This window comes from Aspergillus karnatakaensis, assembly GCF_047715665.1.
Source record: "Aspergillus karnatakaensis strain CBS 102800 unplaced genomic scaffold BJY04scaffold_32, whole genome shotgun sequence".
NCBI lineage: Eukaryota > Fungi > Ascomycota > Eurotiomycetes > Eurotiales > Aspergillaceae > Aspergillus > Aspergillus karnatakaensis.
The window spans coordinates 190,657-217,647 of record NW_027395744.1 but is presented as its reverse complement, the minus strand read 5'-3'; the positions used below and the strand labels follow the sequence as shown (position 1 = coordinate 217,647).

The 26,991-nt window shown below is 51.3% G+C and overlaps 9 protein-coding genes across 9 annotated transcripts; 3 read left to right on the top strand and 6 right to left on the bottom strand.

The window, feature by feature from the left end:
* The first annotated feature begins 846 nt into the window (after window positions 1-846).
* On the top strand, window positions 847-7,196 carry BJY04DRAFT_191890 (putative AMP binding domain protein). The gene is made up of 6 exons (XM_073711716.1): window positions 847-1,067; window positions 1,150-1,172; window positions 1,314-5,047; window positions 5,096-5,305; window positions 5,360-5,963; window positions 6,009-7,196. Exons 1-6 carry the CDS (start codon window positions 1,008-1,010, stop codon window positions 6,838-6,840), a joined length of 5,463 nt encoding a protein of 1,820 aa, XP_073570010.1. The 5' UTR covers window positions 847-1,007; the 3' UTR covers window positions 6,841-7,196.
* Window positions 6,956-9,398, bottom strand: BJY04DRAFT_228702 (uncharacterized protein). The gene has a single exon (XM_073718910.1). It carries the CDS (start codon window positions 8,898-8,900, stop codon window positions 7,071-7,073), a length of 1,830 nt encoding a protein of 609 aa, XP_073570009.1. The 5' UTR covers window positions 8,901-9,398; the 3' UTR covers window positions 6,956-7,070.
* A 1,336-nt stretch (window positions 9,399-10,734) lies between these two features.
* Window positions 10,735-13,756, bottom strand: BJY04DRAFT_228699 (uncharacterized protein; the record flags this gene model as incomplete). The annotated part of the gene is made up of 4 exons (XM_073718909.1): window positions 10,735-12,276; window positions 12,323-12,607; window positions 12,653-13,656; window positions 13,699-13,756. The coding sequence occupies 4 exons, from the start codon at window positions 13,754-13,756 to the stop codon at window positions 10,735-10,737; spliced, it is 2,889 nt and encodes a 962-aa protein (XP_073570008.1).
* Window positions 13,757-14,350: 594 nt separating this feature from the next.
* BJY04DRAFT_81876 (2-isopropylmalate synthase) lies at window positions 14,351-16,910 on the bottom strand. Its single transcript, XM_073721133.1, has 4 exons — window positions 16,492-16,910; window positions 16,283-16,427; window positions 14,648-16,237; window positions 14,351-14,598 (listed from the first exon to the last, which is right to left on the bottom strand). Exons 1-4 carry the CDS (start codon window positions 16,497-16,499, stop codon window positions 14,395-14,397), a joined length of 1,947 nt encoding a protein of 648 aa, XP_073570007.1. The 5' UTR covers window positions 16,500-16,910; the 3' UTR covers window positions 14,351-14,394.
* BJY04DRAFT_81885 (GNAT family N-acetyltransferase) lies at window positions 16,840-19,499 on the bottom strand. Its single transcript, XM_073721134.1, has 2 exons — window positions 17,439-19,499; window positions 16,840-17,386 (listed from the first exon to the last, which is right to left on the bottom strand). The coding sequence occupies exons 1-2, from the start codon at window positions 19,115-19,117 to the stop codon at window positions 17,323-17,325; spliced, it is 1,743 nt and encodes a 580-aa protein (XP_073570006.1). The 5' UTR covers window positions 19,118-19,499; the 3' UTR covers window positions 16,840-17,322.
* Window positions 19,500-20,349: 850 nt separating this feature from the next.
* Window positions 20,350-21,471, bottom strand: BJY04DRAFT_208245 (NAD(P)-binding protein; the record flags this gene model as incomplete). Its single annotated transcript, XM_073713965.1, has 2 exons — window positions 20,350-21,164; window positions 21,225-21,471. The coding sequence occupies 2 exons, from the start codon at window positions 21,469-21,471 to the stop codon at window positions 20,350-20,352; spliced, it is 1,062 nt and encodes a 353-aa protein (XP_073570005.1).
* An 878-nt stretch (window positions 21,472-22,349) lies between these two features.
* drs1 (putative ATP-dependent RNA helicase DRS1) lies at window positions 22,350-25,028 on the top strand. Its single transcript, XM_073711715.1, has 2 exons — window positions 22,350-24,223; window positions 24,277-25,028. Exons 1-2 carry the CDS (start codon window positions 22,466-22,468, stop codon window positions 24,994-24,996), a joined length of 2,478 nt encoding a protein of 825 aa, XP_073570004.1. The 5' UTR covers window positions 22,350-22,465; the 3' UTR covers window positions 24,997-25,028.
* Window positions 25,029-25,223: 195 nt separating this feature from the next.
* Window positions 25,224-26,225, top strand: BJY04DRAFT_191876 (ADP-ribosylation factor family-domain-containing protein). The gene is made up of 6 exons (XM_073711714.1): window positions 25,224-25,325; window positions 25,379-25,489; window positions 25,542-25,558; window positions 25,610-25,755; window positions 25,821-25,901; window positions 25,979-26,225. The coding sequence occupies exons 1-6, from the start codon at window positions 25,267-25,269 to the stop codon at window positions 26,108-26,110; spliced, it is 546 nt and encodes a 181-aa protein (XP_073570003.1). The 5' UTR covers window positions 25,224-25,266; the 3' UTR covers window positions 26,111-26,225.
* BJY04DRAFT_191872 (uncharacterized protein) lies at window positions 26,226-26,932 on the bottom strand. The gene is made up of 2 exons (XM_073711713.1): window positions 26,437-26,932; window positions 26,226-26,382 (listed from the first exon to the last, which is right to left on the bottom strand). Exons 1-2 carry the CDS (start codon window positions 26,646-26,648, stop codon window positions 26,313-26,315), a joined length of 282 nt encoding a protein of 93 aa, XP_073570002.1. The 5' UTR covers window positions 26,649-26,932; the 3' UTR covers window positions 26,226-26,312.
* Between the last annotated feature and the right edge of the window lie 59 nt (window positions 26,933-26,991).

The following is a 26,991-nucleotide window of genomic DNA, read 5'->3' as shown; positions in this document are numbered from 1 at the left end:
ACACCAATTCTCCAGACACTAGTTAGCTCGCACACTTCATTCTGCCAGAGCCCTTGCTTCAACGGTCTGTGAGCTTGATAACTTTTTTGTGCCTTATAATATTGACAATCGACACTCTTACAGCTCCCGTCAGCCATCCTATACCTGGCGTCCATGGCGATCCCTGTAGCTCACATCATCGAATCTTGCACAGGTTGCCTGTTGAAGAGCTGTCGGCACTTTGAGGGAGCTGCCGATTAGCTGCGCAGGATATGGAGCCTTGAGAATGCATGGCGGGCTGGAGTACTAAACGCGGAGAAGCATCTATGATTATTTATCAGCGCTCTAAGGGTATGCAAGCTACTCTAACATGGTGTGGCATTTGACATCTTGAGTTCGACCAGTATGTCGTACAGCCCTTGCAGATTGTTGCCTCTCATCAAATAAGGAAAACGGATAGCGGAAGGTTATTAACTCCTACGGCGTTATAGTCCATCTCCCTACTAGTATCCCTGTGTTGCGCTTGCCTTGTGGAATTGTCGATGCGAGATCATTGTGGCAGATAGATACGTCAGGAAGGCGTGATGCAGCGAATGCCTTGATTTTTCAAAGAATAGAACTACCAAACCATGGTATACCTACCTACTGTCTCCCCACGATGTAGATATCAGCAGTAAATCCGTGAACATGTTCCTCTCCCAACTGTCGATGTCTCAAAGATGTCTCGGAGCTGTGGCGGTGTTTTATCCGAGGTCGCCAGTCATTGGTCCGTGCCCCTTCCACGGAGCCACCACGGCAGGTGACGCTGTGGCTTCAGGCGCGGAGAAGAGAGACAACTCGTGCCATTCATCTTCAACCAACTTATTCTCTCAATTCACTAGGCCTGTGCAGTCCGAGAAGGCTGTTTACTTCGAACAGGCGCCCCTCATAAATAACTCGACGTCCTGCCATGAGGGTACCGCGTCCCCGCGTGCACTCCCTCTAGAATTACAACCCCTCGTTTTATCTCCGGAGGCGCTTTCGTGAAAATGGCGGAGGAGCACCCCCAGCTCCAAGTCGCCTTGCGGGACTTGGATAGGGAATTCGAGGTATGTGTTGACTGCTTTTATTTGCTGAAGTCTAGGAGATTTTTTGTTCACGTACACTGTACTAACATGCTAATCAATTTAGGAAGGTGACATAACCGAGAAAGGGTAAGCCATTTCGCGCGGAACTCAAGGGAATCGCATACAAATAGCGATCAATTTGGGTGTGCCGTGGTTTCCTTTTGGGGAGGATGTGTCATGTCCAGTGCGACCAATGTGTCAACGAGATCTGAGCTAACTTAGCCAAAGTTACCAGAAGCGCCGAACACTCCTCCTTTCACAATACCTTGGATCGAAGGCACTGGATTTTAGTGCCTATAACGGCGCCGAGCCTTCTCAATCGATGACAAGCTCTGTCAGAACCCCTCCGGCTATCCTCAGTATCCGTCCACCAACCGCAGACTCGTCACAAGGACCGAACCATTCCTTCACTGGCGGCCACGAGGGCTTCCAGAACAACGGGAGCTTCGGATATGATCGGGGAGTCAGCGGCCCTGGACTGACGCCGTTTGACGGCGATGGTGCGACGATGTCTCATCATGGTCGCGGACCCTCGGCGTCCTCGTACGATTCCCTTTTTCTTCCAAAACCTACACCCCCTGTCACACAGGAAGATTCGAGGACGGCAACTCTCATGAGTCAAAACTATGCATTTAGCCCGGCTGGCCCCAATGATCAATTTGGTGAATCGGCCGCGGCCTACGACATGGGGCCTCCCACCGTTGGTGTGTCACGCCAATCAACAATGCTGGAATCGCAGCAAGGGTTTTTCGAGGACTTTGCAGGGCAGCAACAGGAAGATTATAGAGATAGCTATGGTGGCGGGTTCCACCGTTACTCGCAATCAGATGCATTTTCGCCAACCGCCAACATGGCTCCTCCACTAATACCTGCCTCTGAGTTTCCGCAAGGCGCTATTGCCGATCACCTACTACCACTTGAACCTCGCGATATCCCATTTGCCGTACATGATCCGCACGATAAGAGCACCCCAATGTCCAATTTTGACAATATTCCCACTGTTCTCCGACACCGCGCTCGAACATGTGGCAAACAGCCAGCATACTGGGTGTTGGACCAGAAAGGCAAGGAAATCGCGTCTATCACATGGGAAAAGCTCGCAAGTCGTGCGGAGAAAGTTGCGCAAGTCATTCGTGACAAAAGCAACCTTTACCGCGGGGATCGAGTAGCCCTGGTCTATCGGGACTCCGAGATCATAGAGTTTGCCGTCGCACTTCTAGGCTGCTTCATTGCTGGGGTTGTTGCAGTCCCTATTAATAGCCTTGACGATTACCAAAGCCTCAACCTTGTGCTCACTTCAACTCAAGCACATCTTGCATTAACAACGGAAAACAATCTCAAGAGCTTCCAGAGAGATATTACTACTCAAAAGCTCAATTGGCCAAGAGGAGTAGAATGGTGGAAGACGAATGAGTTTGGGAGTTGGCATCCGAAGAAAAAAGATGACACGCCACCACTTATCGTCCCGGACTTGGCCTATATCGAATTTTCGCGCGCTCCAACTGGAGACTTGCGCGGTGTCGTGATGAGCCACCGTACCATAATGCACCAGATGGCTTGCCTAAGTGCGATGTTTGAAACTCTGCCTTCAACCTCAAAGCGTCCTACTCGCGGAGAAACCATCATCAGCTACCTCGATCCTAGACAGGGAATTGGTATGATCCTTGGTGTACTGCTCACAGCGTACGGTGGCCATACCACGGTGTGGTTAGAGGACCGAGCAGTTGAGACACCGGGTCTTTATGCTCACTTGGTCACAAAATACAGAGCGACTATCATGGCTGCAGACTACCCTGGGTTGAAGATAACTGCATATAATTACCAACAAGACCCTATGGCCACACGACACTTTAAGAAGAACACTGAGCCCAATTTTGCCACCGTTAAGCTCTGCCTAATTGATACTCTTACGGTCGATTCTGAGTTCCATGAGGTGCTGGCAGACAGATGGCTAAGACCCATGAGAAATCCCAAAGCCCGCGAGATTGTGGCGCCAATGCTTTGTTTGCCCGAACATGGTGGTATGGTTATTAGTGTACGAGATTGGTTAGGAGGTGAAGAGCGAATGGGTTGTCCGCTGACACATGAAATGGATCCGGTCGAAGATCCAGAGATCAAGACAGAAGAGGCAAAGGCCGAAAAGACCGAGAATACCGGTTTTGGGAGTAGTTTATTAGGCGGTGGCTCGTCTGCTCCGGCTCCCAAGGAGCAGGGTACCCATGAACTGGGAGAGGTCCTGCTTGACAAAGAGGCTTTAAAGAACAACGAGGTTGTCGTTTTGGCCATGGGTGAGGATGCTAGGAAATTTGCGGGAACCATGCCCAACGCTGTCCGTGTAGGAGCTTTTGGGTACCCCATTCCAGATGCAACATTGGCTATTGTCGATCCTGAAACAAATTTGCTGTGCACCTCGAACGTTGTGGGTGAGATCTGGATTGATTCACCCTCTCTTTCCGGCGGGTTCTGGGCCCTACCGAAGCACACAGAAGCGATCTTCCATGCGCGACCCTATAAATTCGAGGAGACCAATCCGACACCCATACTGGTCGAACCGGAGTTCCTGAGAACCGGTCTTCTTGGGTGTATAGTTGAAGGCAAGGTCTTTGTACTTGGCCTCTACGAGGATCGAATCCGCCAGAAGGTGGAATGGGTTGAGCATGGCCAGCCGACTACCGAGCATCGCTACTTTTTCGTGCAACATCTGGTCGTCAGCACGCTGAAGAACATCCCTAAGATCCACGATTGTACAGCTTTCGACGTGTTTGTCAACGAAGAGCACCTACCAATTGTCGTCCTGGAATCGTACGCCGCTTCAACAGCACCGACAACATCCGGTGGCCCTCCGAGACAACTTGATTCGGCGCTCCTTGAATCCCTTGCAGAACGGTGCATGGAGGTCTTGTATCAGGAACACCATCTGAGAGTTTTCTGCGTCATGTTGACAGCGCCGAACACCCTTCCTCGGGTCATCAAGAATGGGCGACAGGAGATTGGTAATATGCTTTGCCGCAAAGATTTTGATGCTGGTACCTTACCTTGCGTTCACGTCAAATTTGGTGTTGGTCGATCGGTGATGAACCTTCCCATTGGAGTCGATCCTGTTGGTGGCATTTGGTCTCCTTTGGCTCTGGAAACCAGACAAGACATGCTGGAACAACCGGAAAAGCAATATTCGGGAGTTGACTACCGGGATGTTGTCATGGATGATCGAACTTCAACCCCTCTCAACAATTTCACCAATATCGTTGATCTGCTGCATTGGCGGGTGTCAAGACAAGCAGAGGAACTGGCCTACTGCTCTATTGACGGTCGTGGAAAGGAAGGAAAGGGCATTACGTGGAAAAAGTTTGACCTCAAGGTCGCTTCCGTTGCGATGTACCTAAAGAACAAGGTCAAACTTCGTCCCGGTGACCATGTGATTCTGATGTACACCCATTCAGAAGAGTATGTTTACGCTGTCCATGCCTGCTTCGCCCTCGGTGTGGTTGTGATCCCCGTCGCGCCTATTGACCAGAACCGACTTTCGGAGGACGCCCCGGCATTCCTCCATGTCATCAGCGACTTCCATGTTAAGGCAATCATCGTCAACAATGATGTTGACCATGTGATGCGACAAAAGCTTGTTTCCCAGCACATCAAGCAGTCTGCACAAGTGCTCAGAATTGGCGTGCCAGCCATCTATAACACCACCAAGCCGTCGAAGCAGTCGCACGGATGTAAAGACCTTGGGCTTACTGTAAAAGAGACTTGGCTCAAGGGAAGCCAGCCGGCCATGGTATGGACATATTGGACTCCTGACCAGCGCAGAATATCCGTTTCTATTGGCCACGATACGATACTCGGCATGTGCAAGGTACAGAAGGAGACGTGTCAAATGACTAGCTCTCGGCCCGTGTTAGGTAGCGTGCGAAGTACCCTTGGCCTTGGTTTCCTGCATACCTGCTTGATGGGTATCTATGTTGGTAGGTATTATCTCACTTTCCTGTCTGACGCATGTTAACTTGATCTAGGAGCGCCGACTTACCTGGTTTCGCCTGTTGACTTCGCTCAGAACCCATTGACTCTCTTCCTAGCACTGTCTCGGTACAAGATCAAAGATACATATGCCACCAGCCAAATGTTGGACTATGCCGTTAGTTCGATGCCCGGGAAGGGATTCCGACTTGAAGAGCTGAAGAACCTAATGATATCTGCCGAAGGTCGCCCGCGCGTTGATATCTGTACGTATTCTTTCTTATGGGGCAATCTGTCATATGATTCTAACAGACTTCTAGATCAGAAAGTGCGCCTGCATTTCGCCGGAGCGAATCTGGACCGCACAGCGATCAACGTTGTGTATTCCCATGTCCTTAACCCCATGGTTGTCACTAGGTCTTACATGTGCATTGACCCAGTCGAACTCTGGTTGGATCTCCGGTCACTTCGCCGTGGACTGATCGTCCCGGTGGATCCCGACACAGATCCGACGGCACTGGCCTTGCAGGATTCTGGCATGGTACCAGTGAACACTCAGATTGCGATCGTCAATCCTGAAACATGTACGCTTGCGCAAGTTGGCGAATATGGAGAGATCTGGATTCAGTCCGATGCGTGTGCTAAGTCCTTCTACGGGTCACGGCAAGACTTTGATCTTGAACGCTTCAACGGCCGGATAGAGGATGGAGATCCTAATGTTGCCTTCGTGCGAACGGGCGATTTAGGTTTCCTTCACACTGTCACCCGGCCCATTGGACCAGGAGGTCAGCCGGTGGAGATGCAGGTGCTTTTCGTCCTTGGAGGTATTGGCGAGACCTTTGAGGTGAATGGGTTGAATCACTTTCCCATGGATATTGAGAATTCTGTTGAAAAGTGTCACCGTAATATTGTGAAGGGGGGATGGTAAGCGCTTTCCATTCCATAGATAACCTCAACTGACCTCTGTAGTGCGGTGTTCCAAGCGGGCGGGCTGATTGTGGTGGTGGTGGAGGTGACAAGAAAAGCGTATCTGGCGTCACTTGTCCCTGTCATTGTGAATGCGATCCTCAACGAACATCAAGTGGTTGCCGATATTGTCGCGTTTGTCTCTCATGGAGATTTCCCCCGCTCTAGGCTCGGCGAGAAGCAGCGCGGCAAGGTGCTGGCTTCATGGGTGACCCGAAAGCTGCGGTCGATCGCCCAGTTCTCCATCCGTGAGATGGAAGGTACTGATTTCGGTGCTGGACCTCAGCATCGGATCAGCAAGAGCTCTAAACCTGGTAGCCTTATGGGCCATAGCGCTCGACGGTCTACCCTTGTACCGGATGACACCTCCGCGCCTAGGTCCCCGGCTCTAGCAGCTCCAGCAGAGTCCCTGACACTGGTCAACAGCGCCGCGGCAACTATTCCAGAAGTGCCACAGATCTCGGAGCCCCCGGCTCAACCGCAAGCCCAGAATGCGTACGATAGCAGTGGAAACCCATACCTGCCGAGCAATGAAGCTCCCAAGGGCCACGGCCGTGACTTCAGTTTTGATTTTGGGGACCTCGGGCATACGACTGGTCCCACACAGCCAACTATTCCGGCTACCGCACCAGAGACTCTTCCCTACCGCCCCGGCCCTGAGTTTCAACAAGGGCACTATGGGACGCCAGGTGGCGATTATCCTCAACGAAACGACTCATACCATGCCAGACCCGAAGATAACGGAGACTGGCCACAAGAGGCGCTGATGTACCAGTCTGCCTATGACACGAACGACGGGCGCGGTCAAGGAGCCGGCCGGCAAGGTTTCCTATAACTAACCAACTTACCAACTAGATCAACTAGATGTGTTGGCTACTTGACTACGTCCTCCTCACTTTTTTGATTGCATAGCTTGATGACCCCACCCTGATTACCCATGCATTAGCCGTTATCTGTTTGTTTTGTTGAAATCCACAAAAACCGTTCTCTTCTTTACTATCTTGCCCTGTACATACATACATACATTACCCCTGTCATACACCTGTTTATACACTCACTATATACTCAGTCTGAGCCCACGTAGCGGATGTTTGGCTGGGGAGGGGTGGTCATGCCATTGCCGAGGTAGTAGTCCAGAGTGTGAGACTGCATGTATCCCTTGAAGGTCATGGCATTGCGATAGGTCGGGTTGTGAGCGAGGGTATACAGGCGTCTGTTGGTGGGCTGGTCGGTGGTGAAGATGATCAGCTCGCTGTGGTCGCCGTTGGTGACGACAATCTCCTCCCGCCAGTCTCCCAGAATATCGCCCAAGAAGGCAGGGTTGTAGTTGTTGGGGTTGCTGGCACCGTAATCGCCAATGCGGAAGAGGCGCGGGAGACTGTTGCTGGGCTGTGGATTCTCCCAGTCCCATTTCTCCAGCTTGCCGTCGTTATACAGCTCTGCAAGGTCATCGCCATCCCACCAGATGGTCATCTGCGGCCACGGAGCAAGCGAGGTATCGTCGTGGGTGGTCTCGTTGGTGACGACGTTGAAGATGCCCTGGAAGGACCAGGCCTCGAAGCCATCATGGTCAGGATTGATGTCGCCCACCAGCCCCCGGCCCACATCGCCAACCTCGCTCCCATAATGCTCCCACAAGAAAGTTCCATCAGCAGCATCATAGTAATACTCCATCAGCAGATCTTCATTATCCTGCTGAATCCCATACCCTTGCAGCCCCTCCCGCTCGGGATCGAACTTGCCAACATAGAACCGATCTCCATGCACGATCGGCTCCGGCATGGTGTACAACACCGACCCGTCCTCGCCATCCAACACAAATCCAATCTCCACCACATCATCCCTCCCATCGCCATTGACATCGAGCACTCTGGTATTGTGTCCATCCGCCCCAACAAGAGCATCCCCCAGGCTAATCCACTCCTCTGTCACAGCCTCCCCATCGAACGTCCACGCCCCAATTACCCGGTTGAACCCCTTGTCGTCTCGCCGATTCTTCATAAACGCCACCAGGTGCGGTCTCACGCCGTCCAGGTACCCAACCCCGAACCGTGCAGCGAGTGGTCCATGCTCGATAAAGTCCGTCGGCAACTTGCTGCTTCCCTTCAATGCACCAGTCCGCCCATCCACAATCCCAACCCACTGCTCCGCGTCGTCCTCGCCCTCCGAGAACTCCTCCCCATCACCAAGAATGACTCCATTTGCAAGGCGCACAGCAACATCGGCGTATCCGTCAGAGTCAAAATCAAACACAGTCACCCCGTCCCAGTTTCCCACACTGATGGCTGTGCTCCCGGGCTCGATGTTGTTCTGGTTCTCGCTGTTGGGCCCGAGCTGGATCTCCCAGAGGAATGTCCCATTCGATGTGTACGCCTCGATACTCTGCTGTCCGGAGCCGCCATCATCAACAGAAGGCTGAGTCCTATCAAGCACGAAGTCGTATGTTCCATCGCCATCAATATCACCAACCCAGACGTACTTGATCTTACCGGACTCGCGAATCGGAATCCGAATGGCTGGTTCGACCGCGTTATCGGCGGGGAGGGTAAAAGACCCATTCGCCTCATCGCCCTCTTCACCGTCCACAACGACGCGAACAGAATAGGTATTGTCTTTACTTGAGTCCGCTGTCTCGTCGAGAAAATTTGTCCCAGTTTCCGAGGTAAGAACATCCTCGTTTAGACGCTCCACATCACCGTCTTCAGTGGCGCGGTAGACATTGAAACCAATCTCGGTGTCGTCAAGCCCAAGAAGACGCCAGGTGACCAGAACAGAATCTTCAGATGCGCGGACTGCGACAACGCCGCGGTTGAGGTTTTCGACAGGGCGGGGATCGATTGATGCTACCAAAGAGAAAAGAAGGGGCGTTAACCCAATGATTGGGGTGAATTTCATCCTGTAAAGATTTCTTCCTCTCACAAACCCTTGAGAAGATGAGTGGATTTGTTGCTTATATCCTAGGACAATCCACAAAGACTGGCTCTCTCTATATATATTGTACGATTCTCCGTCTGTCCGACATGAGGGTATACTCAACCCCAAACAATTCACCCAAGTGGAGGAAAATCAAGAATATCCGACCACAGCACCCATCACGATATATTATCCAGCCGATCAATTCCCCTTTCCAGCCTCGGCATCGGACTCGGTGGCTCGGGGTTCGTTTCGATGTCTTCAGCGAAGGTCTTGGCGACGCGTGGCTGACACAATGCGGAGCGGGTCTAACCCTAATTTGTTGAGGAGTCTGGGGCAGAACAAGGGCTTGTTTTGAGGAACGACATTATCACCAGGAGTCACATTTCCAAATGTCATTCTGATGGAGGGCAGATTTGCACATCCCCTGCATTTTTCTCATACACCCAGGGATAATAGAGCGCGTTCCTGCCCTCTCTCCGTCAAAACTCCCCCGAAAGTCCGCGAAGCCTCGATGGCCCCTGTCGAGTGGCTACTTTCGGGCCACCTACGTACTTCATAATCCCGGTTTCCGTCAGGATCTTATTCTTCAAAGGATTTGACGAACAGTCAATAGCGCCACTATGCCAAAGCATGGTCAAGGAATGCCCTACCTGCCAGTACCTGGTCGCGAATATTGAACAGACTTGGGAGTGGGGGCCAGGGATAGTTCGCGAAAGGTTGGACTTAAGGCTGGCTAGGGGCTGGGCTGGCGCGCAAATCCCGACAGATGGAGCAAAGGGTATAATCCAAATGCCGCTGCTCGGATGAACGGGCGTTGCCAGACTCCTACCTCCTTGGGCAGGACCCTGTCCGTCACTGCCCGGTTAATCTATCTTCAGGTCGTGATTCTGATTCCTATTCCCCCGCATTATATTGCCCTGCCCCAGTACCCCACAGACTATTTCTTGCAGGATGCATGCACCTATTTGGCCTTGTCATTAGAACGCCCGCGCCGCTTGCGTCAGGGTTTGTGTTAATGCTCTGATTTTCGAGGTATTTATCCGATATATTCTGCCGAGAGATAACTAAGACGTGATGAGGTATCTTTGTTAATTTTGCAAAAAGATGGCATTCCAACGCCATGGATATCCTCAGTCATTTCAAGTTTTCAGCACAGACAACTAATGCTGGAGTAGCTAGAGCGTTGGTGACTAAATATATGATAAAAAGCATTGCTAGGCCGAATAAAAGGTGCATGCCGTGATTTACAGCTACAAGTCCTGTGATGCTAGCCCTTCAATCACAAATGTACATCAGTGTGAAAACACCCAGACACCCTCTAGAAATGCCCTCAATAATCCAGGTTAAAGCCCAGTACTACTGCAGTGTTAGCCGTTTCTGCTGCTCCGAGAGTTGTAAGGGGGCATTGACCTCCTGTGCAGCTGCCTTCATCGAGCTAACAGGGGCTTATGGACTTTCAGAATCGTAAAACCCACCAACAGCTTGCCAAGTCCATGATAGAGAAGAGTCACGATGGCGAAATTCCCATAGAGATGTCTTACAGTTCTGTACAGTAGGTATTTGCTCGAAGTCGGAGGAGCGCTGCTTCGGATGCCTTCTTGCACAACGTTGAGGGTCAAAGGGCCCTAGTGATGGACTTCCCAGATGATCTGTTGTGGGACTCTAACTGACCCGCCTATGCCCGTTACCCGGCCGCTACCAGTGAAGAAAGAGACATGGTCAAAAAATAGGGTTTGGTAAAGTTGGATTGGAAGGAGGCAGCCTGGCCTTTCCTAAACCATGCCCTTCTTGTGTGATAACTATCGCTCCCTAGTTAGTGCCCTTTGATATACAGACTCTCCGGCGGTCCTAACGCGCTCTCTTTCAATCCCCCAAAATCAATCAGAATTTTCTGGACTACCACACCAGGTTCCAGCAGCCACAAGTTCAACGTATGCTCACCACTCTTCATCTCGACATCCAGATCAGCCGTAACATTCCACCCACCCCAAATGACTGCCGTGTCCCAGTCCTTCGGCAACGATCCGGCCTCGTAATCTGGAAGAACTCGTTGTGTAATAGCCTGGTTGGAGTCTATAGAAAATGCCACTCTGAGAGGTCTCGTGGGATCGAGATCAAGTGTTCCACCGAGGAAGAGAATCAGCCGAGCTTTTGCCTTGGAAAACGAGTAGAAAGGATATGTCAGCTTTGGTCCGTTTAGCGAGCTCTGTGACGGGGCTGTGACGGGCCAGAGTTTTATGCCGGAATATGTGCGGCCGTAGTAGGGCAGGTTAATATAAGAAGCCTCCTTGGTGCGTTCCGCGCTGGCGTAGTGAATTGGCTCGATAGAGACAATGCCGTTTGATTCAACATGACCGGTGAATCTTTTAGGGGTGCGAGAATTGATAGACGTCTTGTTGACTGGGAGAAGAGCTTGGACTGTACTGTTGGATTGAGTGTCGAATACAGTTACTGAGGCCCAGGAGAGACCGCTAGGTGCTTTCTCCCAATTAACCTTGATTTTGGAGCGAACATCTGAGTTCTCCCCTGGTGCTGTGAGGGTTCCCTTCGACGAGGATGTAGAGACGTAGGATACATTTGTTTCGATCTTGTACTTGAGAGTACCATTGGTCCGGGTGAAAATGTCAAGGTATCGGGTTTCTGCTGGTGGCATATACGGGTCGACCAGTGGGAGGTTTATTGGTTCATTGCCGATCGACGACGTATTTAGTCCTTGTGCTGCTACGCCCAGAATATCGAAGTTGCTAACATCTCCATCGCCGATCCAGCTGATATTGGGCATGATATTGTGTGACGGCCACGTCCTACCTATGTACCCGATATGAATGCCAGACATCATACCGTCCCATTTCCCGTCAAATAGTGCGTGGTAGCGGCTTGTTATGGCTGCATCTTTGGCAAATGCTTGCTGAGCCTTTTGAGCGAGTTTGTTGGTACTCGTCCGTAGCTGAGCCTTGTAGAGGTCACCTAGATGTTTTGCGATGTAGAGCTCCGTCACAGTCTTACCCGCGAGGACCGGGTGAAGAACGAGCTGGAAGTAGCTCCCTTGGATCGAGGAATCAAGCGAGTCGTATGTCTCCTGAGCAAAAGCAAGAAGGTCTTCCCAGTCGCCGAGTATATTTGATGCCTCGTCGTAATTCAGGGTGCTGAATGCGAACGGGCTCATAGAATACAGCTCGTATTTGCGGCGGAGGACTAATTGGCCGTACCTGTTCAGAATCTCTGCGGTTGCTTCCTCAACCTTTGCCCCAAACTCTTTTCGCGCCCATAGTTTGAGCCACCTGGTTGGACTATCGGGTGTCTGAAAGGGAGCCATGTCGTATGCCATGTCGAGGAATAGGGTGGTGGGAACTTCCTAGTGATCGTTAGTAGCAGGTTGGCTGTTAAGTGCCAAAACTTACAAGCGATTTGATATCATTGCAATTAGCAATCCAGATATTGCGGGCTTCTCGCTCGTAAGCATAGTGCATCTGCTCCCACACCTTGACCAGTTGATTGGTGTTAATCCACTCGTAGCTACGAGGACTTCCGACGTATCCAAAATGATAGTATACACCAGCGCCTCCACTTCGAGTAGTTTCGTTGGCCAAAGGGACCCGAAGAAGATTGCCAAAATTGTCATCTGTCCACATTAAGGTGACCAGCTCAGAGATATTCATACCGGCTTGCCAGTATTTACCGACTTCCTAGGAACGATTAGGTTGTATTCAACATTGAAGTTGGTTACTGACCTTGTAGAGCGACCACGTCTGACCTACTTGCTCCAGCGGTCGAGGAACAATATCATCAATCATTCCCTGTTGGAGCTCAATTATTTCCTCCAGTTGAGCAGAGTCAAGAGTCGGAGATTCACGATCCCCTTCACCTCGCATTCCCATCGTATATAGAGTCTCCCAGTTCTTCGAGCGTTCCACCCCCTCGTCCATAAATTGCTTCACCTCCTCTCTATTTAAACTCCAGTCCCAATTCCCGTCTATACGGCCTTGCTCATAGTACGATCGTGTCATGGGCTCGTGATGGCTCGTGCCCATAACAATCCCGTACTCATCAGCGAGTACACCGTTTTGAGGATCGTCCAGGTAGAACGAGTTCTTTTTCTTCATCCCAGGCCAGAGATAGTTGGCTTTGAGTCGAAGGAGCAGTTCAAACACGAGTGCGTAGAATTCGCTGGTGAAGTGGTCACCCAGTGGGCTCTGGGGAAATCGACCATCTGTCCATTCAAAGAGCTCCCATTCGTCGTTGATGAAAATACCGCGGTACTTCACTGATGGAGGCCCATGGACTCGGCTGTCGCCAGGGTTGAGGTAGATGGCAGCCTTGGTTTTGATAGGTACGTCGGCCCAGAAATACCAAGGAGACACCCCAATTGTCTCGGAAATATCATAGATACCGTAAATCGTGCCTCGCTTGTCACTGCCAGCAATCACCAGAGCATGAGGGATCCCGGGGAACGGGTCTCGAACAACGGCTTGAGCGTAGGACTCCCATTGGCCTTTGATCTCAGAGACATCGATTTTATTGTCCTTGACGAGCTGGTCGATAAAAGAGGAACCAACTGTCCCTACAATCACAGGGACACTGTCTCTGTGGCGGGAAAGAGTGATGTTCTGTCGAACTGTGCCGTTTACACCCACGACGCGCCCAAAATCTAAGGCTAGATCTTTGGCAGCACGTGTTACGCCGTCCTGCTCATCTGGGGAGACCAAAATGTCGACAGATGGTCCACCTCTTTTCGCTAGAATAGGCTTGAGTCCAGGACTGAAGGAGATGACATGACAATGAGCTAGTTGAAGGAAGAAGACAAGGAGAGCGCCGTACTCGAGGAAGACTGCCATTGTGACTCGGCAAAAGGTTCTGGGAGAGTGGCACACATAGTAGTGTACAGCCAGCCCACTTTTATACACTGGACGCTGTAGATTTTCGATTCACGTAACGGGAACTGATCTTGCCTTGCCATTGCTGCTTTTTCCCGCAGCATACCCCGAATTGCCATTGATCTGAAATCGGCGAGTAGTCCACTTCGTAGGGAATTCACCCGATCCCAAGAAAAGCCGATCTGGCGTGTACTAGTGCCCTGTTCAGGTAATGCCAAGCTCTGGGGAACGTTGACGATGCTGGGATTCCACCAATAGCGTCCTGACGGCTGTTGGATTTATTGGAATAGTCGATGATAGATAGGTGCATAGGTTCTGGAACGAATGGCGAGCTTGGTGTCAAATGCCGGGAGAAAAGAAAGAGTCCACTGCTTGCCTCAAGAGCTCCCGGGCGGGTGGAAAGAGGCCATTCCATACAAGGACGGGACGATTTCAGATCACAAATGACTACTACACTCAATGGGACGCATGGTTGATCATACGAATCCTTACATGTAAAGTGGTATATTGAGAAGTAAATGTACTTTTGTCTTACTCTGATCAATGATGTCCCAAGGTGAAGAAAAAGTGCCCAAATATTAAAAGAAGAAGAAATCTCTTTACTGGCTGTCTGCCTGACGTGTCAGGGCGTCAATGTCAACTGTGGGCTTGGAAGCGGGTGTCCCCTCAGACACGTTGGCAGCAGCCACTGCGGCCTCGTTAGACCCAGTGAGGAGCTCGAGTGCTTGGAGGTCTTCGTTGGTGAAAGTGTTGGAGCGCCGAGGGCGGAAAGGAGCAGGGGAACCGGCCCGGCTGGTGAGGAACTAGACAGGATTAGTAAAGTACGGCAGTCAGACCAGAGGCAGAACATACTGAGCTAGCAGCGCTGAGAAGAGCAATCAAACTGGCCTGGACAACGTCTTGGTGGATACCGACACCCCACACTTGCTGCTTGCTACCGGCAGCGGTACACTGTATGTAGGTGGCAGCCTTGACGTCTCGTCCTTTGCCGGTTCCTTGTCCGATCGAATGCTCCTTGTAATCAACGACATCGAGGTCGATACCTAGGGTAGCCAAAGCGCTGGCGAGAGAGGAGATGGCACCGTTTCCGACGCCGGTGATGGGGTGCTGGATGCCATCGATCTCAACGATACCGGTGAAGCGACGCTTGAGGTTCTTGGTGTTGAGGGCTTTGCCCGGCTCGGGGGGAGCAGGTGATTGCGAGCGGTCTGTGGTGATGTTGTAGTCCACCAAGTTGAAGCGGGGGTTAGCCTTGAGATGATAGGCCTCCTCGAACAGTGTGGTGATTTCGCTGGGTAGCAGCTCGCGGCTGACTTCTTCTGTGCGCTTTTGAACAACCTTGCTGAACTCGACCTGGAGTGCGCGCGGGAGATCCAGCTCCAGACTGCGCAAAATAACCCAGGCGGCGCCTCCCTTGCCACTCTGTGAGTTGACACGGATGACGGCCTCGTAAGTTCGACCAATGTCTTGAGGATCCAAGGGGAGGTAAGGGATCTCCCACTTGATCTCGTCACTGGCTCCGGCCTCTTCGCGGAGCTTGAATCCCTTCTTGATGGCATCCTGGTGACTACCACTGAAAGCGCAGACCACAAGCTGACCACCATATGGCCATCGCTCGTTGACGGGGATTTTGTTGCTCTCCTCCACGACCTTGATGACTGCATTGATATCTGAGAAGTCGACTTCCGGAGAGATACCCTGAGTGTACAGGTTCAAGGCCAGGGTGACAAGATCAACGTTTCCAGTCCTTTCGCCGTTGCCAAACAAAGTACCCTCGACCCGCTGAGCACCCGCCATCTGCGCCAACTCGGCAGCCGCGACGGCACAACCACGGTCGTTGTGGGGATGGACGGAGACCACATACTTCTCCCGTTCAGAAACCTGACGGCAGAAGAATTCGATTTGATCGGCAAAAACGTTTGGTGTGCTCATTTCGACTGTTGCAGGAAGGTTGAAGATGATGGGAACTTCGGCAGTCGGCTCCCAAGCAGCCTTGACGGCCTCACAAACCTCCGCAGCGAATTCCGGCTCTGTGTCGGAGAAGGTCTCGGGGGAGAATTCGAACTGCCATTCGGTGCCCGCATGCGAGGGATCGTCTTTTGTGATCGAGCGAGCGAACTTTGTGCAGCGGACGGCCATTTCCAGACTCTTTTGCTTGTCCATTCCAAAGACGATCCGACGGAAGCACGGACTCGTAGCGAGGTAAATGTGTAGGATGGCCTTCTTTGCGCCTCTGAGGGACTCTACTGTGCGGCGGATCAGGTCTTCACGGCAGGGGGAGAGAACCTGGAGCCAGACATCGTCGGGGACTAGACCGGGTGTCTCGACAAGGCTGCGGGTGAAGTCAAAGTCGGTTTGAGAGGCGGATGGGAAGGAAACTTCGATTTCCTTGTAGCCAATCTCGACGAGCATCTTGAAGAAACGGAGTTTTTGGTCGCCATCCTGAAAACTATTAGAAGAGCGACATAATGGCTGTGGCGCTCATACCATAGGATCGGGCAGACTCTGGTTCCCATCGCGCAGGTCAGTGGCCAGCCACCGGGGAGGCTTCTCGATAGTCTTATCGGGCCATTGGCGATTGGGTAGATTCAGAGGCTTGAAGGGCCTGTATTTCTTGGAAGGATCTTTGAGCCTGGATTAGGGCATCCGTCAGTATTTGGTGGTGATGCGCCGGACGCAGTGAAGAAGCAGCATACATAGGCATGGCTGTGAGCGCGGTCGGTGGGGTGACCGCGGGGTAGAGGATAAAGTCGAGAAAGCTGGGATGTGCAGAGAAAACAACGGACGAGTCAACCACGAGATATATGAGCAAAAAGCGGTGGGTTCACGCCAGCAATTGCGAGAGGATTATTGCAAAGAGTCGTGAGTCACTCGTCAATGTGGTCGAATAAACGATTTTTCTCAGCTGGCCGATGGCGGGGGGATCATCTTCGGATGCATGATTTCATCCATCGGCCAACTATCGGCTCTGTTCTCTTTACTTGTTACTAGGCTACTTTTGGCACAGATGACAAGATCAATTGAGGCATTACATTGACGCTATAAGTACACAAGCTCTCTCTTCACCAGTGAGTTTTCTGACAACCTCCTCGTACTGGTACAACTGTTGGGTTCATCCTGTAGGACTGAGTCACTACTTACTCACAGCAATGGAGGCCGATCCCGGAGCCAAGCCCGCCCTTGCTGCCACCTGACTGCCGACGCTAGCCGACCGAACCCGGTCTTGGTGCATCAAGCCCATGTACGTATAGTTGGAAGTTGGAACCCTTGAGAAGAGATCTCAATAGATCCGATTCACTCCTCGAGTCCGAGTCAGTCTCATCTGCAGGACCTTCATCAGGACGAACTTCAGGGTCGGTTTCGACACACACGTCTACGGACACAACACTCAATAGGAAAGAGAGGAGAGAGATAACCATTGGAATAAATCTTAACTTCTGTTAAACTCAGATAACTTCCCCTTTCCATTAAAGATATTGAACATCTTCTGTCACATCTCGTTGTTCACTCATCTCACCCCCATACCCTCAGGGCTCCCACTTGTTCGACTTGCTGTGTCCGACGTTTCGGACGAGGTAGGTAACATTCACTCTGTTGAGCTGTGAGTCAGGTACGGCAAAATAACAATGCAGAGAAAACTCACAGGAATTTCTTTTTGAGGCGTACGCCTCGAAGCACCCCCTGTTCCTCGAAGCCAGCGTGGTCCTTCAGCCACCTCTTCACCCGGTTGTGTTTTGAAATCTCCTGGTCAACATAGCCGAGCTTGAATAGAAGCCGAGCGAGCTTTCGTGAGCCGCCTGGATAATATGCAGAGCGCTCCCCATAGCTGGCTTCGAACTGGTAACCGCTTTTGGAAATATAACTTGGATCGCAAACTTCGAGGAGTTTATCCAAGAGACAGCGGCCAATCCCCAAGTTTGTATGTTCTTTCCTGACATACACCTCCAGCTCGGCAGTGTACTGACTCCCGCGGTGTGGCGATTCAAAGTCTTTGGCAAGTGCATATCCCAGGATTTTTTCAGGTGTAGTCGAAGCGGTACGTCGGTCAACAGCAACAATAAACGGCAGCCGTGCAGTACGTGAGCTCTCGATGCGGCCACGGACTTCACTCCTGTTGATCGACATTGTATCAGGGGTTTCAAAAGAGTCGTGGGCGAATTCGTCAAGGATATCTTTAAGCTCTGACGCATCTCGGTCATCAACAGGCCGAAGATAAATGTTTGCAACGGGACTGGCTGGGGTCCGCATGTTCAAAGCCCGCTTTTGCTGATATTCGAGGTTAGCCTTGCGTGACATGAGCCTTCGATGCTCTTCGGCTACCTCTGCTTCCTGGGTCTGCATCAGAAGATTCAGGATGTAGCCCGCGGCAGTCTCGTGCGCGTGCAGCCGAGACGCTTCATCTCTCGGATCTAGCTGCGTTTCGAAGCTGCACATATCTAGCATAAACATGCTAGATTCGCCGTCTGCGTGTGACGTGCCGTCAAAGAAAGTTTGATGGTATATGTCAACAGTACACTCATGGCTGATCGTAACATCCAGCCACCGCTGGAAGTCAACATGGTAAGCCTTTTCGTCGGTAATGCAACGTGGGCAATATGCCCAGTCCAGGATAACTGGATCATCCCAGCTGCTGTGAAGAATCAAGACTTCGTCTTTTCCTGCTAAAAGGCTTTTGGGATTCAGTGTGCCTTCCGGAGCCTTGGGGTATCGGCTTTGCGCAAGCGCTTTCCTATGCTTTTTCGTAGGTGTGGGTGACAAAGTGATAGTTCCGTCAATCAAGGTCGGAAAGGCAGTTTCGGTCTTCTTGTACACTTCCTGGCGGACCTTCAAATGCGACTGCAGCTGTCTTTTCAACGCATCAGGATCGGCATCATGCGATGTCTCCTCGAAGACCTGAGAAGAGCCGGGAAGGTAGCTCAAGTCGGGAATCTCTGCTTGTAAAACCGCACGAATTTGGGCAATTTCAAGGTATTCTTTTGAGCACTGATCAGTGCCCGGGCCAGTCCTGTATCGTTTGAGCAATTCTGGGCTCGCAGTTGGCCAGTCGCTCACACGTCGATGGGCATTCACGACGATCGGCTTGCGCAGTCTTTCTAGTTCCTCCTTGACATTGTCCATCACCGTCTCCCGATAATTCTCCTTTTGGTTGTTTGCGGCCTCGCCCTCACTGGAAAGGTCGTCATCGCTGAGCAGACCAACGCCCGTAGGCTTTCTGAAGGTACCAACTGGCCTGGGATTGCAACTGGTATCTCTGCGCTTCGCTCTCGAGAGCACGATCTCGTCGGAACTCTCACTCATTTTCAACGTGTTTTTCACTGTCATTGAAGTTAGTATCTTTTCTTTTTAACTGTTTCATGAGGCTGTATCACCCACCTGGTGAGGTCGCAGGGACCTCGTTTGCCAGCGGGGAAGGCACGTGTGGTGCGTGAGCAAGAATAGGTCTCTGATGGTTCTGCTGGGTAAGACTTTTCTTCGTCGGAATTCTTCCTCGAGCTTTGATGATCGCTTCTTCTCGCGTCAAGGGGACACAAGGACGGGGTCTTGAAGGTTTCTGAGCGGGTGGTAAAGGTAAAGTCGAAGTTGTGTTAGTCGCCTCGATTGGAAGTAAGTTTTCTCCTCTTGAAATCGAGGTCCCAGTCTTCTGGCCAAAGCCGTCAGGTACAGATCTCGCTTTGGGTTCAGGAGTTGCAGGTAAGTTGTTTTTGTTTGAAGCTGGTGATGATCCTGCCTTTGTGCTCTTCGAGCCAGCCGATACAAGTTTTCCTTCGGGTCTCTCAGCTCGTGGTGAGACCTTCTGGGTTGCCTTTGTCTTCGGAGAAGTACTGGCTCCAAGGCTTCTAGAGCTCTTGTTTATTGGATTTAACGGGGTTTGATTTGCGTTCTGGTGAGGCGAAGATAAAGGTAGAGAAGGGGAAGTAGGAGAAGAGGGAGGAGAGAATCGCTGGCGGAAGGACTGATTGATGAGAAAAGGGTCTTGGGCAGCCTTCCTTTTGGACCAGAGGTCCGGATCATCACAGTTACTCATGATCTCTCGGCGGTAGAACTGAGGTCTGAGTGCTGAATTGTGACTTTTTGCGGGTCTTCCCTCAGTCAACAGGATCAGTGTTACTCCCGCAGACCCTATGTGTGAGAAGAAGAACTGGTAGATGTGCAGATACAAAGATTAGGAATATGACCAATATCCCAAACAAGATAGTAGACAAGAAGATGAACGAGAGAGTAGAGAGTAAAGGGTAGAGCAGGAAGGCTGGCGAGGACAACTCCACCTTTTATCAGCTTCCAAGGAGGCTGCACATGCTGAATCCAAGCAACAAGTGAATAGAATAACACTACAGGTGAAGTGAAAGAGAAGACCACCTGAGCCTGAGGCACATAAAAGCTCAATGAACTCAAGAGCTCCCAGCTTTCCTTTACATGTTCAATCCTCAAACTCATCTATCGAGACTGAAAAGCCTCTAACTAAGCTCCAGAAATGGTGACACACGATCATCATAATATCGACAACAGCTACCTAACTCTCCTCTTCTTCTAGCAACGCTTGTTGAGTTAATCCTTTACAGCCTCTTGAGGTAAAAGCTCTCCACATAATCCCTCAAGATCCCATCGAGACTCGTGTATCCATCCTGACCAACCTCTCTCAAGATCTCTTCCGCGCGCGCAATCGGCTCGCTCGCATCCCCAATATCCCGTCCAATATCCTCATAATCCTCACCAAGAACTAAATCCTTCCGCTTAGGATACAACTCTCGTACTTTCGCACGGAGATCATTCCACACGTAGTGCAGGTTGAAGGCGAAGATTCGCTCGTTGGCAATGGTGGGAAGGGCCAGTGCCGCAACGAGAAGACGAGCAGTATCTTGAGTATCAATGAGGTACCCGACCCACGGTAACACACCCTCCTTGCTCCCCTTCAAGGCCCTTTCTAGCATTCCCACTGACGTTGCGGGTCCAGTCCCCGTATGCTCAGCATCCAGCACCCTCCCGAAATTCGCATCCGGCACCACCGCATTCGCGACAAACCCGACCCTCCCTTTGTGCTCTTCAACCCAGTCCCAGAATGCCAACTCTGATGCCGCACGGCCAGCACTATAAGCCGTACCCACACGCTCGGGAGTCAGAACCGTAGGCTCATTGCGGGCCTTGTCGATTTCGACCCGGTTAAAGGTCTCCTTTGTCAGCTTGTGCGGGTGATTGAAGACGGTTGACTCGACGGCTTTGGAGCTGGAGTTCAGCACAAAGCGCTTGATGGTAGGGAACTTGCAGGCGGCGTTGAGCGTGTTTAGGACGCCTTTGACGATTGGATCAATAGCGACGGCGGGGTCGGGGCTTAAGGCAATGGGAACAGAAACGTAAATCACGCCAGTGGCATCTAGATCTCATTCAGACAGGTCTACTAAGTCTAAGAAGTGGGGACAAGGGAGATACGTACCTCTGAAGGCTTCATCGAATGCACCCTCGGCAGTAAAGTCGACGACCTGGGCAAGCTCGAACTTTCCTGGGAATTCGTCGTTGAAGAGTTTGTCAACCCAAGCGTTGCGCTCAAGATCACGGACTGTTCCGCGCACACGGTAGCCGACTTCGAGGAGCTTGTGGATTGTCTCTTGGGCAATGTAGCCGTTTGCGCCGAGGACGACGACGGTCGAGTCGCGAGGGATGGCGGGGTTGGCGATCTTCATCTTGGGGGTCGTCTGAATACTCTGATTAATGGAGGTTGTTGGTGCTGTTGTTCTTTGGCCATGCTGCTGGTACTTATATTATCTCAAGTCCTTGTATGTACCATGCTGGTGTAGGCGGATGATGTTGAGGAAGAAGATGGAGCAATTTCTAAGCATCGGACTTTGAGTGAATTTTATAAGCGTGAGCAGGATCTCCGAGCACGGATCCAGTAGCTTGTCTGGCTGAGGTCCGTAGACTGTCGGAGTTCCGGGTTGAAATGGAGGTGGCGGTCCTGGCGTGCTTAATGAAGGACTACAGTACGCACGCGATGCTTGGTTAGTGTGGAAATTTTACAGCTTGAACTATGTAGTGGGTATTCTAGACCTTGCCTGGCACAATCAATGCTGCTCGAGAAACCGAGACTGAGGTTTTCAAGGGGTCAAAGGACCTTGAGCAGTTTCAACAACGATGGCAGGGGCAAATGTCGTCAGAATCTGTCGCTGCGCGCTCTTTTCGAGGGAGTAGGGCTAAGTAGTCCAGAAATGACCGTGCTTTTGTGTGGGCATGTTGGTCTGACAGAGACGCCAATGAGATGGAATAAAAAGTTGGCCTCACTCAGTAGTCTATCAAGCCTCGGAATCCCCTAGTATGCCAGAATCCCCTAGTATGCCAGAATTATATCCTAGATGTTCAGAGAAATCCGCTGCTGTTCATGTTATAGTTATACCTGAGGTTAGACGAGAGTACTCCAGTCTCCAGCTCAGCGGTTGTGGAGCATCGGAGGCGGTAGGTAACCTGGCAGCCGTAACGTTCTGCCTGTCAAATCACCTTGACCGCCTTAAGACCGAACACTTTTTTTTCCGTTAGCATATTTTGTTCCGCGGCGAAGCTGACCATTCCAGGAACCAGGCGGTGGGCAGAACGGTTCTGTTTTGACTTCTACTCTTTTTATTCTTCTATTAGCACCTAATTGTTTGTCTGCGGACACATACTTGTCCCGCTTCACGCTCCAACATGGCGCCGATCACGACGAAAAAGCGCTCTGCTCCGAAGGACGATGATTTCGTGTTCACGCTATCGGACAATGAGGATGCTGGTTTCAATGGTCTGGAGAACGGCGAAGATGGCGACGAATTTGCCGACATGTCCTCGAAGAAACGCAAGAGAGAGGCAACTTCGGATACTGCGCCGAAGGGAAAGAAAGTGAAGACAAAGGAACAGAAGAAGGAATCACAATCGGATAAGCAGAAGAAGGGCAAGAAAGGCAAGAAGGCTGCTGCTGTTGAAGAGCAGGATGAGGATGAGGCCGAGGAAGAGGAGGAGGAAGATGCCGGCGAGGACGACGGCGCGTTAGACTCGGAGTTTGAGTTTGACGTTGGTGGTGTCGTGAATGAGGTGACAGAATTCGATGGATGGTCAGCTGGGAAGGATGCGGAGCAGAAAAAGGGTGGTGATAAGAAGGCTGTCGATATTGATGATATTATTTCGAGGAGGCGGGAGAAACAACAGAAGAAGGAGGAGAAGCTGAAAAGGAAGAAGCAGGAGGAGAGTGATGCTGAAGAGGACGAGGGAGAAGAAGTCGATGGCATGTCTGTGGATTTTGAGGATGATGAATTGCTTGCTACAGATGGCTTTGGAATGGGAGCCAATGGGGAGGAGGAATCTGAGGAGGATAAGGATGGCGAGTCCGAAGAGGAGAGTGAGGGTGAGGACGACGACGACGATGATGATGACGATGATGATGACGATGACGCCGCATCCGACAGCGACTCTGTTGCAACTCCTCAACAACATCCAGACGACATGCCCTCAGGAGACGACTCGGATGCCGAGAGTGTGGTAGACGCGGAGGAAGAGGCCAAGCGCAAAGCCTTTTTCGCGCCAGAAGAAAAGACAGGCGAAGCCTCAGCCAGCACGAAGAGATCGTTCCAGGAATTCAACCTCTCCCGACCTATCCTCCGAGGACTGGCCGCCGTCAACTTCTCAAACCCTACACCTATTCAGCAGAAGGCCATCCCCGTGGCTCTCCTGGGCAAAGACATCGTTGGTAGTGCCGTGACCGGTTCCGGTAAAACAGCTGCTTTTGTTGTGCCCATTCTCGAGCGTCTCCTCTTCCGTCCCCGCAAAGTTCCTACTAGCCGCGTCGCTATCCTCATGCCCACTCGTGAATTGGCGGTCCAATGTTACAATGTCGCTACGAAGCTCGCCACCTACACGGACGTCACATTCTGTCAGCTTGTCGGAGGTTTCAGTCTCCGCGAGCAGGAAAACATTCTCAAGCGCCGTCCTGACGTGATTATCGCCACGCCCGGTCGTTTCATCGATCACATGCGCAATTCCGCAAGCTTCACCGTCGACACACTCGAGATTTTGGTTCTCGATGAGGCTGATCGTATGCTTGAAGACGGTTTCGCCGACGAACTGAACGAAATTCTCACCACCATCCCCAAATCCCGCCAAACTATGCTCTTCTCCGCTACCATGACAGACTCCATCGACAAGCTAATTCGCGTTGGATTAAACCGTCCGGTCCGCCTCATGGTTGACTCGAAGAAGAACACTGCCGTCACACTCGTTCAAGAATTCGTCCGCCTCCGACCAGGCCGCGAGGACAAGCGTCTCGGCTATCTACTTCATCTCTGCAAGCAGGTTTACACAGGACGAGTGATTGTCTTCTTCCGCCAGAAGAAGGAAGCGCATCGGGTTCGCATTGTCTTCAGTCTACTCGGACTCAAGGCCGCCGAGCTTCACGGTAGCATGAGCCAAGAACAGGTATGATACACCCTCGCGTCTACTAGAAGAGTTCACAATACTAATTGTAACAGCGTATAAAAAGTGTCGAAAACTTCCGTGACGGCAAAGTCGACTTTCTCCTCGCCACCGATCTTGCCTCCCGTGGTCTCGACATCAAGGGCGTCGAAACAGTCATCAACTACGAAGCTCCACAAAGCCACGAAATCTACGTCCACCGTGTTGGTCGTACCGCCCGTGCTGGCCGCTCCGGTCGCGCATGCACGATCGCCGCCGAGCCCGATCGTAAGGTCGTCAAGGCAGCCGTTAAAGCCGGAAAGTCGCAAGGCGCCAAGATTGTCAGTCGCGTTGTTGATATGGATGTTGCAGACGAGTGGGCTGCGAAGGCGGAGAGTATGGCTGAGGAGATTGATGAGGTGCTTGAGGAAGAACAGGTTGAGAAGCAGCTTGCGCAAGCGGAGATGCAGGTGACGAAGGGAGAGAATATGATCCGCCACGAGGCGGAGATCAAATCGAGGCCGAAGCGGACGTGGTTCGAGACGGAGCGGGACAAGAAGGTTGCGAAAAAGGTTGGCGCGACCGAGCTGAATGGGCCTGGAAAGAAGGAGAAGGTGAAGTTGAGTAACAAGGATAAGAAGAAGCTGGATGATGCGCGGTTGAGACAGGAGGGTGGCCTTGGGAGGAAGAAGACTAAATCGGAGCGTGAGGATCCGAGGGCAGGTCTGGCCAAGAACAAGAAGGGGCAGGGCCAGGGTCAGGGAAAGGGGAAGGGAAAGCCTAAGGGGAGGAAGTGAGAGATTAGTATAGATTTTGTGTATAGATTAGGTAGCTGCTGCCCATGATACCAGCTGTCAGTTCAAAAATGCATTCGTTCAGGCTCACTTTTCAGACAGTTGGATTAGTAGGAAGTTGGATTAGTTAGGGCACACCAGAGTCCATCCATAGTTAGTAGTCCATGGATGCGCTGCTTGCTTCCTGGTTCAACCTTCCAGACTACTGCTCCAGTCCACTACACCACAGTTGGCCTCCACAACCACCGCCAAGACAATACCAGCCCCGTCAGGATGCTGTCGATATTAAGGAAAGCAAGGCTAAAGGATAAAGAGATGCGCATCCTGATGCTGTACGTTCTCATATCCACTACCTCCTATCAGAATAGCCTCTAACACGGGGCAGAGGTCTGGACAATGCGGGCAAGACAACCATCGTCAAGCGGATCATGAACGAAGATGTCACCACAGTCAGCCCAACGCTAGGCTTCATTATCAAGACAATAGACTTCGAAGGGTATTATCCTATTTTTCTCATCAATCTTGAAAGCAGAGCTGACTTTGTTTAGATACCGATTAAACATTTGTGCGAACAGCCCAATATGATTTGGCTGCCTACCAACTAACAGCTACATAGGGGACGTCGGCGGGCAGAAAACCCTCCGCTCATACTGGAAAAACTACTTCGAAAAGACGGACACCCTGGTTTGGGTTGTGGATGCAACTGACCGACTGCGAGTTGATGATTGTCGCGAAGAACTTGCTGGTCTTCTCCTAGAAGAGGTTCGTACGGATATTCCCGCATGAAAAGTCTGGTCGAGGGTAACAAGCTGACAAGGGCTACACAGCGATTAATGGGCGCAAGTCTTTTGGTTTTCCTGAATAAGACTGATGTGGAGGGGTGTATGAGCGAGGATGAAGTTCGGCAGGTGAGTTTCTTGCTTTCCTTGCGTTGTTGATGCTCATTTTCGTCGCGTGTTCGACTTGACTAATAATACTTCTACAGCGTCTGGCGTTGGACTCTATCAAGACACACAAGTGGACTATTCTGCCATGCAGTGCGATGACTGGAGCCAATCTCCGCGAAGGATTGAACTGGGTTGTGCAGGACGCGAAAGACAGGTTATTCCTCTATTGACCGTGTCATCCTACGCCAACTAGAAGGGTTACCTATGGTGGTGAGATTGCTGACTAGGCTTGCATGAGTAATATATAACGAGAATATGAACACCCGTATATGACAACAAAGGCATCGATTTTCGGACACAGTTTCATCTTTCTGCTCAGGCGGCAGTTCTTTTAAAGATAACGTAAGATGAGAGACCCGGTTTCAGGAACAATCATATTCGGCATATCTTAGGGGTCCTACGAGAATCCGATCGCGTGGAGCACGGCAAAGCAAAAAGAAAGGTCCGTCCATCTGCATCATGACAATTCTGATCTCACAACTAAAACCACCTTAAGCCTGCGATCTCTGCGGAGAAGCTCCAGAAGATCCATGGGTCCGAGACACCGTCAAAACCGGTCTTGATGATGATAATTAACTCGATTTGGACAGGGACGGCGGAGAATCCGGTGTGGCATGCCAGTGTAACGGGCCTGAGGCGCGAATCATAATGGATCCTGGTCTTGATCTCGTCTATTTTGGAGATGCTAGATAGTACTGTTGTCGTCATCGAGAGAATAACCTGGCTTTTTACAGGCGGCTGGGAAATCGGGAGAGGCTGTTAAGCCCTGTGAGATCCACAGCTTCAGCCGAGTCCGCGACGTAAACAGTCTACCGGGTGTAGAAATATCAAAACAACAAAGGGATAGGGCCTCCAATGGAAGCAATATAGTATAGTAAGGATGCAACTCCGAATAAGCCTTGAGCACAGAGACTCTGCTGCAGGCAGGAGGATCAGTACTGTACGATCTAGAATAGTCCAGTCGAATTACTCTTAAATACGAAGGGTTGACGGTTGATGGTGGGGCGGCGACGACAGCAGCTGAACCTCACCTCACTTGTACTCAGTAGTA

Coding starts and splice junctions, on each gene's coding strand:
- BJY04DRAFT_81876 (XM_073721133.1), bottom strand. Junction 16,238..16,282: donor AGAGTCTGCCCGATCCTATG/GTATGAGCGCCA, acceptor AATAGTTTTCAG/GATGGCGACCAAAAACTCCG. Junction 14,599..14,647: donor TTCTCAGCGCTGCTAGCTCA/GTATGTTCTGCC, acceptor AATCCTGTCTAG/TTCCTCACCAGCCGGGCCGG.
- BJY04DRAFT_228702 (XM_073718910.1), bottom strand. CDS start 8,900: ATGAAATTCACCCCAATCATTGGGTTAACGCCCCTTCTTTTCTCTTTG.
- drs1 (XM_073711715.1), top strand. CDS start 22,466: ATGGCGCCGATCACGACGAAAAAGCGCTCTGCTCCGAAGGACGATGAT. Junction 24,224..24,276: donor GTAGCATGAGCCAAGAACAG/GTATGATACACC, acceptor TAATTGTAACAG/CGTATAAAAAGTGTCGAAAA.
- BJY04DRAFT_191890 (XM_073711716.1), top strand. CDS start 1,008: ATGGCGGAGGAGCACCCCCAGCTCCAAGTCGCCTTGCGGGACTTGGAT. Junction 1,173..1,313: donor GGTGACATAACCGAGAAAGG/GTAAGCCATTTC, acceptor ACTTAGCCAAAG/TTACCAGAAGCGCCGAACAC. Junction 5,964..6,008: donor AATATTGTGAAGGGGGGATG/GTAAGCGCTTTC, acceptor TGACCTCTGTAG/TGCGGTGTTCCAAGCGGGCG.
- BJY04DRAFT_191872 (XM_073711713.1), bottom strand. CDS start 26,648: ATGACGACAACAGTACTATCTAGCATCTCCAAAATAGACGAGATCAAG. Junction 26,383..26,436: donor TTCTCCGCAGAGATCGCAGG/CTTAAGGTGGTT, acceptor AGATGGACGGAC/CTTTCTTTTTGCTTTGCCGT.
- BJY04DRAFT_81885 (XM_073721134.1), bottom strand. CDS start 19,117: ATGACAGTGAAAAACACGTTGAAAATGAGTGAGAGTTCCGACGAGATC. Junction 17,387..17,438: donor CGCCTCAAAAAGAAATTCCT/GTGAGTTTTCTC, acceptor ACAGCTCAACAG/AGTGAATGTTACCTACCTCG.
- BJY04DRAFT_191876 (XM_073711714.1), top strand. CDS start 25,267: ATGCTGTCGATATTAAGGAAAGCAAGGCTAAAGGATAAAGAGATGCGC. Junction 25,326..25,378: donor GAGATGCGCATCCTGATGCT/GTACGTTCTCAT, acceptor AACACGGGGCAG/AGGTCTGGACAATGCGGGCA. Junction 25,756..25,820: donor CTGGTCTTCTCCTAGAAGAG/GTTCGTACGGAT, acceptor AGGGCTACACAG/CGATTAATGGGCGCAAGTCT.